Consider the following 20531-nt stretch of genomic DNA (forward strand, 5'->3'; position numbering starts at 1 on the left):
TGGCAGGCAAAGTCCACTTTATTCATGTGGGCCTTTGAGGTGTAAGTGAGTCTGTTGAGCTGGATGCTTTTTACTCTCTTATTGTTTTGTTTTTATTTGTGTTTTAATGCATTTATTATTGTTTTTATCAAGTTTTATTTGTGATTGTAAGCCACCTCGAGTGCCATTTTTGGTAGAAAGCCAGTGTACAAATCAAATGAATAAATAAGAAGAGCCATGCTGAATCCAACCAAAGTCTTATCTAGTCCAGGATTTAGTTCACATGCTGGACAGCCAGATGCCTTTGGGAAGCCCAGTAGCAGAAAATGGATGCAACAGCTCCCTCCAGCTTGTGTTCCTCAGCAGCTGGCACTGAGAGTTACACTGCCTCATATACTGGAGGTAATAGTTAGCCATTATGACAAATAGCCATGGATAGAGGGCGAGAGTCCCATTTTAAAGCTATCCAAGTTGATGGCCATCAGTGCATCTTGTGGTAGTGAATTCCATAATTTAACCATGTACTATGTGAAAAACATTCCCTTTTATCTGTCATAAATCTCTTTCATATAACCCTGAGTCCTAGTATTATGAGAATACTCCCCCTGCACAATTTGATACACCTTTATCATGTATTCCCCTTACTCACCTTTCTTCTAAGCTAAAAAAAGCAAACATTGTAACCTTTCCTCATAAGGTAGTTGCTGTAGCTCTTTAATAATTTTGGTTGCCCCTTTCTGCATCTTTTCCATCCCTACAGTGTCTTTTATGAGGTACAGTGACCAGAACTGGATATAGTATTCCAAGTGTGGCTACACCATTCATTTGTATAAAGGCTTTATGATATTGGCATTTTTATTATTATTCCTTTCTTAATGATCACCAACATAGAATTTGTCTTTTTCACAGCAGCCAGACACTGGGTCAACATTTTCATCATGCTCTCCTCCACCACCCCAAAATCTCTTTCTTAGTCAGTCAGCACTGCAGTTGGGATCCCATCATTATATATGTGAAGTTAAGATTTTTTGCCCCTATGTGCATCACTTTTCACTTGCTTCCATTGAACCTTATTTGCCAATTTAATGTCTATTCTGCCAGTTTGCAGCTCTTTGCTATACTTTTCTTTTGTTTTAACCAGATCAAAATAATTTGAGAGAACTTGGCCACCTGACTGCTCACCCCTAATTCCAGATCATTTATGAAGAAGCTAAAAAACACAGGTCCTGATACAGATCCTTGGGGGACCCCACTATTAACATAATTCTGTTGCAAGAAATGCCCTCTTCTGCGCTCGGCTTGCCTGCGCGTGGGAGGCCTGGGAGCCCAGCGGCGCCAGTTGGGGGATAAGGGCGAGGCCGACCCTCCTCACTCGCTCAGAGCCCAACGGCATGGGTGGGGTGACACCAGAAAGCTCTCTACCCCAAGGGGGGTAAGCCTGTGAGGTGGTGAAGTGATAAGCACCACTTCACGGGCTGTGAATGGTTCGCCTGATCCTATACAATGGCCTGAGGCTTGGCCAAACAATGATGCCTGCTTAGGCCTTCACTTTTCTTGCAGATCTTAAAAAATGTGGCCCATATTTAATACCATTTACTTGTCTCGTCTCGTTATTTCTCACCCTACACCTCCGCAACTGACCATTTATTCTAATTCTCTGCTTACAGAACCAGTTAAGGATACATTGGAGGACTATTCCTCTTATCCCAATATAGCTAAGTGTTAGTGAAGGACTAATCAAAAACATTTTAAAAGTTCATGTACACAGTGTTTACCAGATCACCACTTTCCACATGTTTGTTGACATGACTTACAGAAACCTTATTGTTCCTTTCCCCCACCAGACTTGTCCATATGATTCATAATTTTAATGTTTTCTATCAGATTACCAATAACAGAAGTTAAGCTAACAGCTAGTTATTTCCTCAATGCCTCCAGATCTCTTTTAAATAATTGGCATTACATTCCAGTCCTTAGTACAGATGCCAGTTTTAGGGACATATTACATATTTTTGTTTGAAGACCAGCAATTTTATATTTGAGTTCTTTGAGAACTCTCAGATGAATGTAATCTGAACCCAGTGACTTGTGGGTTATTGATATTTTTCAATGTATCAATAAGATCCAGTACATCATCTTTTGTCACCACTTGTCATCTTTTGCCTCAGTTCCTCAGACTTCGTTCCTGAAAATACTTGTTCAGGCATGTTTATCTTGCCCTACATCTTCTGTAGTGAAGCTCATTTATAGTTTTATACTTTGATGGTATTTTGTTGGCTTTAAGAATTTGTGAATTAAGAAGGTGGGAAATAATTAAGTAAATAATAATATGTATATATCTGATAGCTGTAGCACATATATACCTTTATATGTTACAAACCTATCTTTATCACTGATCTGAAGCCAGAATTTATAATTCTGTTGCAGATGAGCTGCGCAAGTCCTTTTGTGGAAGCAAAGCATAGCCGTCTCTCATCCACTGAAACTTCCCAGTCACAATCATCACATGAGGAGTTCCGTCAGGAGCCAGTGGGGAGCACTACTGAATCTCCCATCCGCAAAACAGCTAGTCAGCGACGTTCTTGGCAGGATTTAATAGAGACACCTCTGACAAGCTCAGGACTGCACTATCTTCAGACTCTACCACTTGAGGACTCGGTTTTCTCTGACTCTGCTGTTATCTCTCCAGAACACAGGCGGCAATCAACTCTTCCTACTCAAAAGTGCCATCTACAGGATCACTATGGCCCTTTCCCCTTAGTAGAGGGTGAGAGAATGCAAGTCCTAAATGGGAATGGGGGAAAGCCCCGCAGTTATACTCTGCCACGAGATAGTGGGTTCAACCATTGCTGCCACACACTTTCTGTCAGTACCTCCAGCCATCAAGAAGAAGTCTCACAGAAAGAGCAAGAGGAAGAAGAAGAAGGGCAAATAGAAGCAGAAAATCAAGAAGATGAAAGTAAGCGCTATTTATTTTCTGATCATGAAAAAATTAAGTAGAAATAAATTGCATGTAGAAAAGTAAAATTATTTAAGTTTATGGCTTTTAAACTTACCTTGTTTTTTACATAGTAGAAATAATTACTTTTATTAGCTTTTGACCAATCAACTTTTTATGCATGTTAGAGCAAATTTTGGAACAACTTCATCTGCAGAATTATTGTTCATGTTTATTATTGGACATTATTATTATTATTATTATTATTATTATTATTATTATTATATTACATTTCCTCCATTGCTAGTATGCTTATGTCTTGGGCACTAGTTTCTTTCACAATTGTGAATTCCTTGTTTTATTATTGCTTTATGTTTGTGTAGTTCCTGAAACTTTGGACATCAAATAGTTTAGTTTATGGTAAATATGAAATATATTTTCTTGCACTGGGGCTCTTGTACTCTAAGTGTTCTAGTACTGCTTGTTTAGGTTACATGAATGGGTGCTAAGAACCAGGCCAATACATTTTACTTCCCCAATCTGAAAGATGAACCCCTTGCAACAATTTACAGCCGTGTTAGAAAGGATGCTGATGTGCAGGTCTTGGATTGTATGCTGCTTTACTGGCGTTCTTAAAAATACCGTTGCAGCTATATGGGCTCCTTGTGCAATCAGGCTGGCCCTGGAGATATTACTAAAGTCCGACACAGATCAATTGCTAATTTAAAAATCAATATGTAATGTAACATTTTCCACTAACATTGCACCATTTTGCATACTGTGAACCTAGTAAAGTAATTGGGTGAAAAATATAAACATATCAAATGCGGAGTATAGAAGTTGAAACCTCAGTTTCTTGTTACTATGGATACCAGTGTTCTATTCACTTTATTGGTACTGTCTTTTACAGTGTATGAACATATCAGTTGGGTTGCCACATTTGTACTGCTCTGCCCTTGTGTCATTAACAGCATCCTTCCATACTGAAATTAAGCAGATGGAGTTTTTCCTGGCATGGACATATGGTCTGGAAGGCTTCCCCTGTTTAATGTTTGCATGTCAAGATGCTGTTAAAGGCACAGGAAAAGAACCAGTAAACACAGTGGTAACAGCATTCATCATCCAGATATTATAATGATATCTCTTTAAAATGTGAAGTGGCCTTTTATTAGTCAAAATGCATACATCGTATATGAAGCAAGGCTTGATGAGAGATGGTAGCCATGCACATTGATTTCACATCTTTTACTGCTTCTTTGTTCATTTCCCTGAACAGTGGCAAAATCCAAACTGACCAGATTTTTTTAAAGAGCCAAGAGGGAAAGTTAATGGCGGGGGTGGATGGGGGAGTATATGCTGAATTGGTAGATACATGGATGGATGGATGGATGGATGGATAGATAGAGAGACAGACAGACAGACAGATAGATTCCTGCCTCACAGAGCTGAGCTGAAATTCGACTTCATACTGCTACAACCACTTTTATTTATCATGTGAATGAGTAGTGACAGCAATATACTTGGGAATATAAGAGGTACTTTTCTGGCATAACACACACATTTTTTATAAGTTATTTAAAATAAGTTCCTTTGTCTCTAGATTTCAGGCAGAACATGTCACATTCTTTAGCCACTTCTCACTTAGTAGAAACTAAGGAAACAAAATAGTATAGTTCCATTTCTATTCTACCGAGTTTTGAAAGGCAGTACTACAAGAAAAAAACAAAAACAAAAAACAGAGCATTGGTGAAAAACACTGAAGTCAAGAGTTAAAACTGGCCAAAACCTTGCCTTAACAACTACTCATTATGTAGAGAATTATGGTGCCCTATTATTTGGCAGGGTAAATATGGTAAATAGGAGGTGCACATCTCCAAATGCTCAATGACTTCTATCAGATAGCCACAATGTGTTTCATCTCCCTGGTTCATGTGCACTACATTTTTGGTGATACGTGTGGAAAGATGTGAAATCTTAATGTGTATTCTGTGGCAAACAGCAGTGTTCCTGCATTAGATTATTAACTGTGCAGTGGCTTTTATGAAGCGACTTAGAACAATCATTGAGAGAGATACCTTATATATCAGAACTGAAGATACTAAATATTTTAGCTTGAAAAGTCTTGTTAGTCATTTGGCAAATGTTGCATAAGTCTTAATATATCTCTATAACTAAAAAAGGGGGGCTACTTGATTGTCCAACATATAAAAAGATAGTACCACCCAAGTTGTTCATTCTCCCCCCCCCCCCGGACATTCTGGATAGGATAAACTTTGAAGATATAGTTCATTTGAGTTCTCTGCACTAGATAGAATATATCATAGTTTTTGTTCTGGCTACTTGGTTAGTTCTTTGAATCTTCAGCAGGCAGGCAGAAGGACCATTAACGTGTTATATTCCTCTCAGTGGAACTCTTCATTGTAATAAATATACATGTATCTTGTGCTATCTTGGATGTCCAAAGCTATAAAAAAATGCCAGGAAATGTATCATCTGAGAAATACACCTGTAAGTATGTTCAGTGAGTGGCTGAAAGTAGACTACTACTGCACCAAAAAATTCTGATCTGTAAACAGCATGCATATTGCTTATAAATCATCTTCATTTCTTTTTTAAAAAATGTATCTAGTATAACTTGAAATGTGTTCTTATTAAGAGAACTAGTGCACAGTATGAAAATTAAGTTAGAAAAACACTAGTGACTGTTGTATGCACGCATATATTTTACGTTTGGTTACATTCAGAATTTGTTTATAGTCCCTAGTATAAGTTCTCTTCAAAAAGTCAGACTGCTACACATGTTAGACTGGTTCTTACTGCTTTCATTTGCTTTTCTGTTATCAGACATTAGTAGCTGTTACCAGCTATTTTGATAGCTTAAACTGATCAGTATCCGAAAACACAAGTACTCTCAATTTGAGTAAACATCTCCTCCAAGTTTATCATTATTCCAGATATTCTAATTTAATTCCAGTTCTTCACTAAAGCAACAGTTCAACCAGTTTCAACCAGCTGTGAACCATTTAGTACAGATTAATGCCATTCATTCCTAATGTTTGCATCCCAACTTCTAAAAAATTAATATAATTATAAATATTTAACTTGAGAATTTATTTTAATTTTAAACATTTTATTTTCACACATTTAAACACTAGAACTGTTGGTCATATTTAACATAATAATTTTCATTTCAGATTATGCTTTTTGCTTAGAGTTGCATTGCAGGAACAGCAAATATGGTATTATATAACTGAGTCAGTTCAGCTTTAATTTTAGTGGCTTCTAAATAAGTAAGGAAGACTTATGTTCAGTCTCACTGAGCTGAGGTTTGTTGTTCAAAAAATCCGGGCCAAGGCTGAAACTTTTGAACTTCTGGCCTCAGCTAGACCTAACGTTTACACCAGGATCGTCCCTGCCTGCTCCCAGGATATCCTGTGTGTCATTTACATGAACAGGGATGACCCCAGGACAATCCCGGGATAAACCTTAGGTCTAGCTAAGGCCTCAGTTCTCAATGCCTACGTTCTACATAATAAGAGTACCCTTGTGCGCCAGTGGAGCAAAAATAGCTGTATTGAGGCACATTGTATACATGGAGCAAAATATGCTTCAGAATTTAATTTGTGAAAACGGTATCATAGAGCTAAGCAGAAGGTCAATTGGTTGGGATGAAAACTTGACATAGTTCATGGATAGAGACGAGGCAGAATCTCATTCAGTTCACATTCCAATGAGCCTTCCTGAATCAATATACAAAATAGAATGTAGTTATTTTTCGCTATTTGTACATCTCAGAATTTTGCAATGCAGTCCTCCAAATGAAAAATATACATACAGTTATGTGTATATTAGGGGAAAGTGGTTACAAAATGCCTATATTAGGAGGAAATTGCACAGAATAATGTGTGCATTAGGGAAAAGAATGCACAAAACAGCATTGCATTATGGAAAAATGATTGCAAAAGTTGCATATTAGGCAAGCTGATTGAAGGAGATATGCATTCTCTCCATTTTCCTGTAGTATGTTCCTGGATCCTCTGCAGCCTAACAAAGTATCTTGGGCCTAAATGAATTTCCTTGTATACTTGTAGCTATCCAGCTAGTACCTAGAAATTAATCACCTCAGTCATTCTATGACTTAACCATCTGTGGTGACTTTTTCAGGAATGCAGTTTCTTGTTATTGGCCATAAGTTTAATCTTGAAATCCATTGTTTGTTTTGACATCTGTTTGTAAATAATACAGTGTTAATGTTTATTTATTTATTTATTTATTTTATTTAAAAGTACCAAGTAAAACCAGCAGCAGTTAAAGCCCTGGGAAAACCTGTGTGAAAACCTGTGTTTTTAGGAGCTGTTTAAAATATGTTACAGTTTCTGCCTCACAAACTGCAGAGGGTTGGTTTTCCAGAGGGGCGGTACCACCACAGAGAAGGCCCACCGTCGAAGTTCTTCATGGCAACATTCTGTTTATTTTGGAATGACCTGCAAGATCTCCTCTGAAGATGTTAAATGTCACTTGGATATATTTAAGGGAAGGTGGTCTGTTATGTATCCAAGATCTTTAGAGGGTTCATATTGTATGTGGCTCTGTAGCTAATAAGCAGCTATACGGGGATATGTTGGTGAGGGACAAGGCCAATCATTACTTCATGCCATTTCAATGAGAACAGAGCAAAATCAGCATCCGCTTGGAATATCCATCCACCTGTGGGACAACAGATAGGTAGGAAAGACTTTTTCAGGAAAAGTGTAGGGCCACAACTCGAACTAGATGGAAGAATGACTAAACACCAGACTAGAATGTAGCTGTGATAGATATTCTGTGGTAAATATTCTCCTATAGGAATACACATTATTTAACATATATATTAAGGTTCTCAAGATAAACTTGTTGGTAAATTAAGTGCAGTGTCATTAGCATAGAGATTATATCAAATAACTTTTTCACAGATCCAAGAACAGAGATATCTGTATTTAAGACATGGGTAGACAACTGGATTAATGGGAACAGATTGAACTTAATCCATATTCAATAAACAAAAAACCTACGGTTTACAAAACAATGTTAAAGGCTCTACAGTTTTCAGCCAAACTCCAAAAAGCAGGGAAATTGGGAGTTAAGGCTCACAGGCCTATAACGGCCACATCCTTCCTAAGGAGGCAGAAAGTGCCAGTGAAATTCTCATTCTCCCAAAGCAGATATAAACCATGAGGACAGGATGGAGAATATGCAGAGGTGACTATGGGGTTGTGGAAAACTGATGACGAACAATTTAGGGCCACCTACTTCTCTTTTTTTGTTTAGAGCAGCCCTTCCCCAACCTGGTGCCCTCCAAAGGTGTTGGACTACAACTCCCATCATTGCAAGTCAGTATGTCCCATGGTCAGGAAGCTGGGACAGCAGGATAGGGAACGCTGTTCTATATCTTTACCAAATACAGGGGCTGCGCAATATTTTTTTTCTCACATCTCGCATTGAGCAGCACAATTGATAACAGAAGGGGCACTATTTATTGGAGATGTAGAACCAGAGCAAGGGCTGGCACTTTCAGCTTTTGGTAAATACCCTGCCCTTCAAAGAACCAATGTTTTTTCCTTAAAATGTGTTCATACAAAATATACTGTTCACTCCCCACAATCCCTCCACAATACATCATCTCATCAGAGTGACAGAGGAGCAGAAAAGGATTAGTTTGGGTGTCTTGAACTCCTTTCAGATGAGATTAGTTTGCAATCCTGTACCACTTGGGGGGAAGCCCTAGGAAACTCAGTGGCACTGGCTTCTGAGAAGACATGTATAGGATCCAAGTATAAACCATCCTTCTCCAGCCTAGTACTCTCCAGATGTGTTGCGCTGCAACTCCCATGTTATGGTGAGGACAAAAACCATTTTCATCAATAGTTTTTAAAATAATCCTTCCTTACACATGAGTCTATTAGGTGGTAGCTCTGCCTTTGATCTCACACTGCTGAACATGTAAGAAAAATCCTCTGCGGTCACAGCATTCGCAGCATTCTTGATCACTGTCCATGCTGACAGAGACTTTTATGAGTTGAATGCCAAAACATCTAGAGATCTACATTTTGCCTGCCCTTGCTCTAGAACAGCATTCCCCGATTTATTTATTTATTTATTTATTACATTTTTATACCGCACAATAGCCGAAGCTCTCTGGGCGGTTCACAAAAATTAAAACCATCATAAAACAACCAACAGGTTAAAAACACAAATACAAAATACAGTATAAAAAGCACAACCAGGATAAAACCACGCAGCAAAATTGATATAAGGTTAAAATACAGAGTTAAAACAGTATAATTTAAATTTAAGTTAAAATTAAGTGTTAAAATACTGAGTGAATAAAAAGGTCTTCAGCTGGCGACGAAAGGAGTACAATGTAGGCGCCAGGCGGACCTCTCTGGGGAGCTCATTCCACAACCGGGGTGCCACAGCGGAGAAAGCCCTCCTCCTAGTAGCCACCTGCCTCACTTCATTTGGCAGGGGCTCACAGAGAAGGGCCCCTGTAGATGATCTTAAGGTCCGGGTAGGCACATATGGGAGGAGGCGTTCCTTCAAATAACCTGGCCCCAAACCGTTTAGGGCTTTAAATGTCAATACCAGCACTTTGAATCGGGCCCGGACCTGGACTGGCAGCCAATGAAGTTGTAAAAGGACTGGTGTGATGTGATCTCGCCAGCCAGTCCCTGTTAATAAACGGGCTGCCCTGTTTTGTACCAGCTGAAGCTTCCGGACCATTTTCAAAGGCAGCCCCACGTATAACGCATTGCAGTAATCCAAACAAGAGGTTATCAGAGCATGGGTAACTGTAGCTAGGCTATCACTGTCCAGATAAGGGCGCAGTTGGTATATCAGCCTAAGCTGATAAAAGGTGCTCTTTGCCACTGAGTTCACCTGTGCCTCAAGTGACAGTTCTGGATCGACCCCCAAACTACGGACCCGATCCTTTAGGGAGAGTGCAACTCCGTCCAGGACAGGGCAAACATCACCTCGCCGGTCAGTTTTCCAGAACTCCACAGTCACCTCTCCACATGTTTGAGAGTACAAGTCGCAGCATTCCTGTCCATGGGACATACTGACTTGCAATGATGGGATTTGTAGTCCAACACCTTTGGAGGGGACCGGGTTGGAGAAGGGCTTCTCTAAACCACCCAGAGAGCTCTGGCTATTGGGCAGTATAGAAATGTAATTAATTAATAAATAAATAAACAAAAAAAGAAGTAGGTAGCCCTAAGTTGTTCGTCATCAGTTTTCCACAACCCCACAGTCACCTCTGCATATCCTATTCTACATCCTGTCCTCATGGTTTATATCTGCTTTGGGAGAATGAGAATTTCACTGGCACTTTCTGCCTCCTTAGGGAGGATGTGGCGTTATAGGCCTGTGAGCCTTAACTCCCAATTTCCCTGCTTTTTGGAGTTTGGTTGAAAACTGTAGAGCCTTTAACATTGTTTTGTAAACCGTAGGTTTTTTGTTTATTGAATTTCATGGTTTTGTGTAACGGATGACCACACAGGAAAGCCATATAAATGTATGGGATGTGGGGAAAGCTTCAGCTGTAGTGGGACCTTGAGTAGACATCAAAGAACCCACACAGGGGAGAAAAAAATATTTTTAAAATAATTTCCCAATTTACACTATTTTAAAAATTTAAATTATGACACTATAGTGTAACTATTTTAAAAATTACACTAAAATTTATAATTTTTACTATATTGACATTAAAGAATCCACTTAAACCAAGGATCAGAGTATCTAGCATTTTTCATATAACTGCTTGATAACCCACATATCACATAACTTCCAGATGGAAGGCATCACCAAATGTTGCTTCCTTGCTCGTATTTTCTTGCTATGTCAATAACTGGAGATCATTGTTAACACACATGTAGGTATTTATTGCAGAGCTTTGGCAATGGGGCGGTATATCAATGTAATTAATAAATACACCCAGGCTATAGGGCCGTATATAAATGTAATTCTTTATGCCCCCCCTTCCCGGCTTTCCCTCAGCCTACACTACCTCACAGGGTTGTTGTGAGGATAAAATGAAGAGGAGGATGAAGAGGACTACATGCCCTGGACTACTGCAACTACTGAGGGGCATTGAATTCTATGATTCTGTGAATCTAAGTCTACAGCAACTGGAGGGTGCCAGGTTGTAGCAAAAACTAGGTCCCTTAACCATTTCTCTGGTGTGAAGTAATGTTTTGGGTATAAGATTCATGGATATACATTTTAGAAAACGTTTTCCTTTCATACAAACATAAAGCAGCAGATTTAGCTTATAAGAAGCAGCTACACAGGGGGGGGAAAATATTTTCTATGTACAACCAAAACTATTCACCTTCCTTAACACCAAAACCTTCCTTCACACTAAAGATTTTTTTTTAAGAGACCTATATCTGTGTTCAAATTCAAAATACACACACACAAACACACACACAAATCTATAAAAGAAAGCTTAAAATGTAGTTCAGCACCTTTTAAAGAAACACACACTACCTGAGGAAGTTTAAACTCATGGCAGATAGGCCAGGGTTAACCTCTCATTCCTAGTTTCAAAATATTTCTTTCCATAAAGTTTAAACTTTAAGAGGCTTGGGTGAGGAACTGCCACCCCAAAGGAAAGTTTGCCATATATTCTTTACTTTGAATTAAGAAGGATGCACCAGCACTTCAAACACACACACACACACACACACACACACACACACCCCTCCCTCTTCACAATCACAGACACACAACAAAGTCAATCAAACCCCTACCTAAGCCAGCCAGGTTTTCTTTTTCCTTGGAGGCCAGGGAAGGGCCTCCCTCCAAGCAAGGCAGATCGTTTCTCTCTCCCTCCCTGGCCTCCACAGCACTGTGGGGAAGGAGAGGGTCCAGACAGGGCCTTGGCTTATCTGCAGAAGGAAATGGCTCCTAAATGAGCTAGGCGACTATCTTATTTCAGCCAGGCAGCCATCTTATTTCCAACATTCCAATCTATTTGAGACAGGAGGAAGGGGGGAGAGCGACGCTACTGAGCATGCTCCATTTAGGAGTTATGAGTCTATGCTCACTTTAATGGGGCAAAGAAATGTTCATTAAAAACCAATGGAAGCAGATTTTGAAAAAAGAAAAGCCATTCCACCAACTAGAAGGACAGGGGGACAAGATCCCACCACTGGTTTGAAGGGTAAGGGTCCCAATTCGGAGCTTTTAGTGAGCAAAAAAATCGTCGCCACCCGGAAATAGAAAGCCATTTTGAGCCAGAGAGGTTTTCCCCATTTTGGTACTTTGAACTGCCATCCTGCCCTCAATATTTCACAAATCTTGAAATGCGCAGGGTATGTAAAACCAGTGTTTCTTTCTGGCAGGTCTCCGTTTCAGAAAGATTGGTGAAACATTTTCCATTTTATGAACATCAGAATGACCCAAGCCCAATTTCGGCCTTAACATGGTGGAATGCTCTTTTCACTGATCGCCTATAACACAGGGAAACATTCCCATGTTTCCCTGTAATAAGATGACAGGGGACATTGCAGCAAGGAGGGGCTTCCCACTGTGATTTGCATGCCCCATTTGATCAGGTTCACAGGAATACCCTTGGAGTCAGCTTTGCTACTGACTTCTCAGACAATAGTGGCTAGGAAGGCTTTTTCTTAACTACATTTGAATCAATGCAGCTTTTCTAGATTGAAAAAGGCCTTTCATCTATTCTCGATGCCCTTATAACTGCAAAACTTGACTACTTCAATGCCAAGTAGTGAAGGTATGATAAAAAGGTTGGGACCATACTTAAGTATTGGCCTGTTAAAACTCTTATCTGAAGGATTTAATTGTGGAAATTACAGCTTAATGAGCGTTATGTGAGTCTGTCCTTGAAGAGTGTTCGGATTCTGTAGTTAACCAGAACAAAGTTTCATTTGCTTAACTACTATGATAAAGTAGTTCTATCTGGCAACTTCTATGAAGCATATTCTGTTAAATGTATTGCTTGATATGGGAACTGAATCCACGACATTTACTGCATTTTTTTTAAGAAAAAAGTTTCATAGGATAGCAGTACTTTCTGTTTATCTTCATCATAATAATCACCATCATAGGAATGTATTCCTGAATTCTAGAAGTTGTGACTCCAAATTTGCCATGTAATAGTCAACAAGCAGTATTCACATCTCCCCTTTGGGGCAAAGCTATTTCCTTTACTGACCTAGGTAGAAGAAATCAAGGTAGGCATTTTGTTGTCAGTACTTAAGTTTGAGCATTTACCCCTTTAATTTTATTATGAAAAGCACAACCTTGTTTCCTATCTATGTTGCCATGGCAACTTGTTAGGTAGCAGTTGTTGCTGGGTTTCAGCCTTTATCATTTGTTGAATTCTGAGGCAAACACTTCGCCCTGCTTGGTTTTGCAGTGAACTATGAAATGTTCTTCTTCCTGTCCTTCCCACTGACTTTCTCATCACCAAGGTGACGGTGTCTGCCCACACAATTGAGATCTGAAATCAGCAGCTTAAAGTAGAATTGTTCAGTGCCTTCCGGATTCTGAGATGTTTTCTGTGGTAACAGTGTGCTGTTACACACACACACACACACACACACACACACACACACACACACAGAGAGAGAGATTGATCTATCTATATATGTATTACTACTCTCATCTTTAGGTATTCCTGTTGTATAATCAAGGCCCGTTGGAGAATAATTGAGAAAGTTAAATACCTATGTAGTACATTTTTTCTGAAGCACTTTAAATCTTGTATCTGAATTATTCTTTCTTATTCACTAGTCCCTTTACGCAAGTTTCATATTAGGGTAATTGATACTGGATAAAAGAAAGTCCTGTTTAAACTGTAAATTTCTAAAATATAAAAAATGTGATGGGCTTGGATATGTGAGATCCAGGTTCAAGAGTCAGCCAAGCCATGGACTTACTGAGCAGCATTGAGCAATTCCTTATTGCCTTCTGTCTAATGGGAATTATGGGGACTTCCTCACAGGGTTGATATGTGAAGAAAATAAAGAAATCTCCGAAGGTTTAGGCTTATGGGTACAATCTAAAAAAAATAACATTTCAGAATATAGCAAATGTCATAGAAGGGGATCAAAATTTTAAATTAAAATATTTGTTTATTTCTTTTGTTGCTATGCTGGGATATGAATCCTGATTTTATAAGAGAAAAGTTGAAGGTATTGGTTAATCAATCCTAAACCTTTGGAACTAGAGTGCTTCCAACAAGAAGAGCAATAATAATAATAATAATAATAATAATAATAATAATAATAATAATAATAATAATTTGTTACCCGCCTCTCCCTCTGGATCGAGGCGGGGTACAACACAAATGCCATAAAATACATATAATTGATTAAAACATTTAAAACTAATACATTTTTAAAAGCAGCACAGTATTAAAAGGCATCCTAAAATTCAACTGGGTTTGGCCTGCCGGAAGAGATCAGTCTTTATAGCTTTCTTAAAATCTGGAAGACTGTTAAATTGATTAATCTCTCCTGGCAGGTCATTCCATAATCTGGGAGCAGCAGAAGAAAAGGTCCTCTGGGTAATAGTTGTCAGCCTTGTTTTTGTTGACTGGAGTAAATTCTTTCCAGAGGACCTGAGTGTGCGGGGCGGATTGTACGGGAGAAGGCAATCCTGCAGGTAGCCTGGACCCAAACCATGTAGGGCTTTAAAGGTGATAACCAACACTTTATACTTTCCCCGGAAACTAATTGGCAGCCAGTGAAGAGATTTTAAAACTGGTGTAATGTGGTCACCCCTAGGTGTACCGGTAACCAGCCTGGCAGTCATATTTTGAAGTTTCCAGGCTAGGCACAAAGGTAGCCCTATGTAGAGTGCATTGCAGAAGTCGAGCCTCAAAGTTACCAGCACATGCACTACTGTCTTTAGGTCTTCCGACTCTAGGAAGGGGCACAGCTGGCCTTCAGGCAGGACTAGGAAGCATCCAGATGCCTTCATAGCTAGTTTTCATTCAAAACAGATGGAATGTCTGGTACTGCACACACCACTTTCTGACACTAAACACAAGAAAATGATGCAGGTTTATAAAGAACATGGCAATGTAAGACCATGTCATTTCTATGGAATGTCTTGAGGTGTATGTGCTTTCAGGTACTGATGCTGGAAACCTAGATGTATAAGCATGTTGGGAGGGTATAGTACCACTCTCCTGCTTCATTAGGAAATTATCTAGTTAAGTGAACTCATCCCATTCCATTTTCTGTGCAACATTTCAAAGCATAACTTCTGAAACAAAATAGTACATGTTTTTCATATGAAGGAAATTCATCAGCATATATCAGTTGTGAAGACTTCTAGAATGTTCTCACCCCATCTCATGGCTTCCAATCACAATTGCTGTTCCATCTTTTCAAAAGTTATTCATTCCTGGAAGTCACTTGTATGTTGTTCTCACTTAACAGAATAGAATGCCTGGTTAATTATTTTGTTGTTGTTGTTCTGCTCTATGGCATGGGGGCAGAATATTTTATAAAAATAATTATAAGAACAGACCTTTATCAAATCCCAACTCAGATCTCACTAGATCCAGCACATCCGTGAAACCAGGAGGAGCCCTATACTGCCTGCAGAGACACAAAACAACCAGCTCCTAGGAGGGAAAGAATCTGAGGAGGGAAGTAGTCCATGGATTGGAAAAAGAAAGGGGAACAAAGAGATGGGGAGAGAACGGACCATAGATGGTGCAAAAATGCTGTAGTTATTAAGTGCCTACAGATGGGATAGTGTTCAAAAATAAAATCATAGGACCTCCCCATACCTTTACAATCTAAAGCAGGGATAGACAGTCCAGTACTCTCCAGATATTTTGACAGCAACTTGCATAACCCCTGATTATTAGCCATGCTGGCTGGGGCTAATGGGAATTGTAATCCAAAACTCCTGGAAGGTAATAAGTTGCCTATGCCTCATCTAAATATATGATATGAAAGGAGTGGAAGGAGACAGATGGGGGCAGCAAGATCATGAGAGAAAAGTTTTAGCAGGTTCAGGAGTGGAATCATTAGAATTATCTTTAATAGAATAAGGCACGAAAGATTTTGCTTTGCCATGGTGAATAGGCTAAAAATGAGAATGCAGTGTCTTTGTTTTGCTTTTCTATTTCTTTGTTTATACACGTAATTACATAACCAGAAGAATTGTACATTAAAAATAATATAGCCATTCCTTTTCACATATACAACTCTGAAATGATAGCAAAGCTGTTGGTGGTTCTATCTTTATGCAAGGCTGTAATACACTGGGGATCTCATGGCATCTTCATCACTTGACTCCTGTAATAAGAGCCAGTGTCCTAATGAAATCCCTGTATAGTTCTGATTTTCTCTAATTACACTGGTGAGTGTAGCATATTGTGTGTTTAGTATCCAGATGCTTTCCTAATAGCCTGAAATCAGAGGATTTTTCTTACCACTCTGCACAGCAATCAAGGTCTAAAATTGGGGGTTTGAGAAATGTTTAATAGGCATGCTTATGTAAGAACACTAGCACAAACCTAATTTGCACAAAAATCTGAAAGCAACAATCACTCAATAGATATCTATCAAGAGCTCAACATTTTGCCATTTCAGGGTGCAATCCTATGCATGTTTAGATGGACAAAAGTCCTTTTTTCTTTTATAAGATGCATAGGATTGTGTCTTTAATTGTTTAAAATTTATTAAATTGGTTATAAGTCTAATGCTGGAATGAACAAATAGTAAACCACCAGATTGAGTGTGAGTACTCATAATGGAATTATGTCACTGCTTTAAAATTGATATTTGTTTCGCATTTAAGGCAAACAAATTGCAATCTGATAACTAATCGTGTTATGATATATATTACAAACACATTGTAGTTTTGATGGTCCATTGAAAATGTTTTATTAGTTGGCAACGTGTCTTGTGCATCTGTGTTTGCACCATGGTTGATTTTGTATATAAAAATTAATAAGTTCAGAATAGGAGATTATGATTTTTATTCATCTGGAATGTTTAGGCAAGAATGTTCCGGCAGGTTAATCATTCTGAAACCACAAAGAAAGAGTTGGGTGGCTTTTGTACATGAATTGCCAAATTGAAAGGAAGAATTATCCAACAGCAAGGCAATCTAATTATGTTAAACTTTGTTTTCTGTTCTGTGTCTAACAATGTTAAGCACCAGAGGGCAAACACGGTAAAAGCTTGGATCCGTAGGTGCTCTTTGTGCAAACAAAAAGCACTTCTGCTGATGCAAATTGCCCCTCTTGATGTCTGCTGATTTCCCACCCACCCTCCCTCTGTAGTCTTTATACACTAGATCTCCCCAGCCTACCTCCTGGACTCTGGAACCACTCACCCACAGGCCTTCCATCTTGCTGGGACTCAGGTTCAGTTTATTCCCCCTCATCCAGCCCATCACTGAGTTTAGGCACTGATCCAGGACTTGCACAGCCTCACCTAATTCAGATGTCACAGGGAGACAGAGCTGCGTGTCATCAGGATACTGATGGCATTTGGATTCACATCTCCTATTGAATGGTCCCAGCAGATTCATATAGATTTTAAACAACACTGGGGACAAGATGGTACTCTGCAGAACCCTGTAGCCCAATTGCCAAGGAATAGTCACCCAATGTTACTCTCTGAAATTGGCCCTGTAACACTTATCACTCCATGGAAGCCCCCAGTCATACCCCCTCAGCATGCTTTTATTAGCTTGTGGTCAGTCATACTGCTGTGAGCACCTTGTCCACTTCATCAGGCATCATTTAATCATTATAAGGAGAAATCCACATCATGAAATCCTGTTCTTTTTTTATAGAAGATCTTTAATTATATCAATCATTGTAATGTTTTATATTAATTTTTATATAGCATTAATGTCAGCTTCTCTCAAAAGTGACAAGATACATGCAATCCTGTGCATGTTTCCTCAAAAGTAAGTCCTGTTAAGTTTAGTGAGGCTTAAGTCCGAGTAAGAGTTAGCATTTGAGGCTGCACAGGACTGCAGCCTCAAATGCTAACTCTGGGAGTGGGGGGCAGGTAACATTCCCATGACATGCACATTTACTTCTACTTTCCAAATGTATTCGTGTTGTCACTTACCTCTCTTGCTGGCCCCTGAATGTTTCAGTTCTGATTCTCATCTCTTTCTGAATCTGATAGTGTTACCTTGCTTAACCTTTGCTGCAATCAAGACAAGAAACCCTAGCATCATTCTTCAAACACTTTGCTTTCATTATGTGACAAGGAGCCAGTTGTTGTCCTCATAACACTTTGCTTTTTTAGCCCCTGTACAAATTAAACTGCTGCTGTGGCTGCTGTGAATCAGTACTATCTGGCATATACTCTTTTCTGTGCCTTGAGTATTTTAGCAGGGGTGGGGGAGAAAGAAAGACATGGGAAGTTTCCCCAATAAAACATTCAGAGTATTAGCAGTGTTTGTTGTAGCACAAATTAAATCATTGTGGTACATGTTTTGTGAGCCAGGGATCATTTTGCCAGATGCATGGTTACTTGTATACATATGTATGCTCTGAGTTATAGAGGTATGGGGAGGGGAGTTTTTTTGGGTTTTTTTACAAAGTGAGGACCAAATATCAGGCAATGCAATAGTGGCAGCACAGTAGGAGTAGTAGATACTACTAAAGCACCATGCAGAACACAAATGAGAGTTAGTGTGATGTAGTGACTGTAGTTTTGGACTGGGAGTTGGGAGATCTAGGTTCTAATCTCCACTATGCCATGGAAGCTCACTGGGTGACTTTGGGGCAGTCACAGACTCCCAGCCCAACCTACGTTATAGGGTTGTGGTTGTTGTGAGGATAAAAATGGAGAGGAAAAGGGTTATGTATGCCACTTTGGGTTCCTTGGACAAGAAAAGGCAGGATATAAATGCAATAAATAAATAAATACAGAATCCGATTAGTGAAGAGATTATCTATGTCTAACTAACTGATAATTCATCATACCAAAATTAATAGTATAAATAAATACCAACACCAGGTTTATCACTTTCTCCAGTGAACTAGGAATTCCTATAATCCATTAAACCCAAATTCACGGCATCAAATTTGCTAGTGAATTCTAATTCAGCAGCTTCATTTTCTTAAAAAAATGTTCTTCACTGGTTTCGGAATGTTACAAATTTTGAAAATGTATGTGTGTTCATTTATTTTCTCACACAGAGGTTGATCACCTTGGGCTATGTAAATGGCAGAAGAGCATTATTGAAAGATGGTGGCATTTAGTTAGTTACAATATGTATGTACTGCTCCATATCTAAAATAGATTCCAGATGGTGCACATGGGAATAAAACAGTAAAAAGAAAGAAGATTTAAAACAGCAAATTTAAATTGTTCAATTTAAAACAAAGGACCAATAAAAACAGTGGCTGGTCAGTTGTGAACCGCCCAGAGAGCTTCGGCTATTGGGCAGTATAAAAATGTAATAAATAAATAAATAGCTAGACCTAAGGTTTATCCCTGGATCGTCCAGGGGTCAGACCTGTTCACCTAGGTGACACACAGGGGATCCAGTGCTCAGGCAGGGGCGAACCCTGGATGATCCTAGGATAAACCTTAGGTCTAGCTGCGGCCTATATTAAGGTCTTCCAAAGAGGTTCTTTTAGACATGTCCCTACTGACTGAAGCAGAAGGACTATACTATCTAGACCCTTCCATGGTAATGGCATGGAAGGGTCTAGATATTTGAATTTAATAGATTTTTAACCACTCAGCATCATATTAATAAGTAGTCTATTCATTAAATAAATACAAGCCCCATGTTATCATGGTAATTTTAATACCATTGAGATTATAACAATTATTTATTCCAAAATGTTGATGTTATGTTAACATGGCATTGTTTTGTTTGTTTGTTTGTCTGATATCAACAGTAGGCTGCAGAAATATACTTGTCATTCCGTCAATGTTATTGGATATAACCATAGGTTCTTACAGTTTTATATATTTAGCAGGCATATGTAATCTGTTCAGAACTCAATTGTGAATTCCTGTACCTATTTACCTGTGAGTAAGCCCAATTTAACTCAGTGGGACATGCTTTTGAGCAGGCATGAAGATACAAAATGTCTATATAATAATATTTAAAAAAAAATAGAGATGGTGGCTGGAATGTATGCAAATAAGCTTAGGCCTGCAAGTTTACCCAGTCAGATCGAGGAGGAACAAATAATTCCTTTGGGTAACTTTAGTCTTTGATCCATTTCCTTTATTTTCCTCTTCCTGCACTTCTATCATGTAAGGGTCTCCTTTTCTCAGTAGGTGGCTGAAACTTCCACAACTATAACATTTCTCCTTAACCTAATGTTTATTTTTCAATTTTCTTCTTGGAAAGTACACAACCTTTTAGCCTTGAAAATTTACACACATAACTATACAGCTGCACATTTATTACATAATTACAGTAATTCTAAGGTGCTCCAACTTTTGCAAAGTCATAGAAGTGTTCCAGTCATCTATAAGCAAGGAACAACTCTAGTGAAACTTGAGTTTGACATTTGTGGATCGAGTTGCAAGGTCTTAATCTACAAATAGTGAAAGGCTCCTTGCTAAATGGCTCTCCAGTTTTATTATTA

At 38.9% G+C, this 20531-nt stretch overlaps 1 protein-coding gene across 4 annotated transcripts in view; it reads left to right on the forward strand.

Annotated features, from left to right (window-relative positions):
- CNKSR2 (connector enhancer of kinase suppressor of Ras 2) overlaps positions 1 to 20531 on the forward strand; it is a 183588-nt gene that overhangs the window by 150569 nt on the left and 12488 nt on the right. For all 4 annotated transcript variants that reach the window (XM_063126460.1, XM_063126462.1, XM_063126463.1 and 1 more), the window contains one exon: positions 2407 to 2938. In XM_063126460.1, the coding sequence (XP_062982530.1) occupies positions 2407 to 2938 (532 nt within the window). The remainder of the gene's footprint in view (positions 1 to 2406; positions 2939 to 20531) is intronic.

Source organism: Elgaria multicarinata, chromosome 5, assembly GCF_023053635.1.
Source record: "Elgaria multicarinata webbii isolate HBS135686 ecotype San Diego chromosome 5, rElgMul1.1.pri, whole genome shotgun sequence".
In the NCBI taxonomy this organism is placed as follows: domain Eukaryota; kingdom Metazoa; phylum Chordata; class Lepidosauria; order Squamata; family Anguidae; genus Elgaria; species Elgaria multicarinata.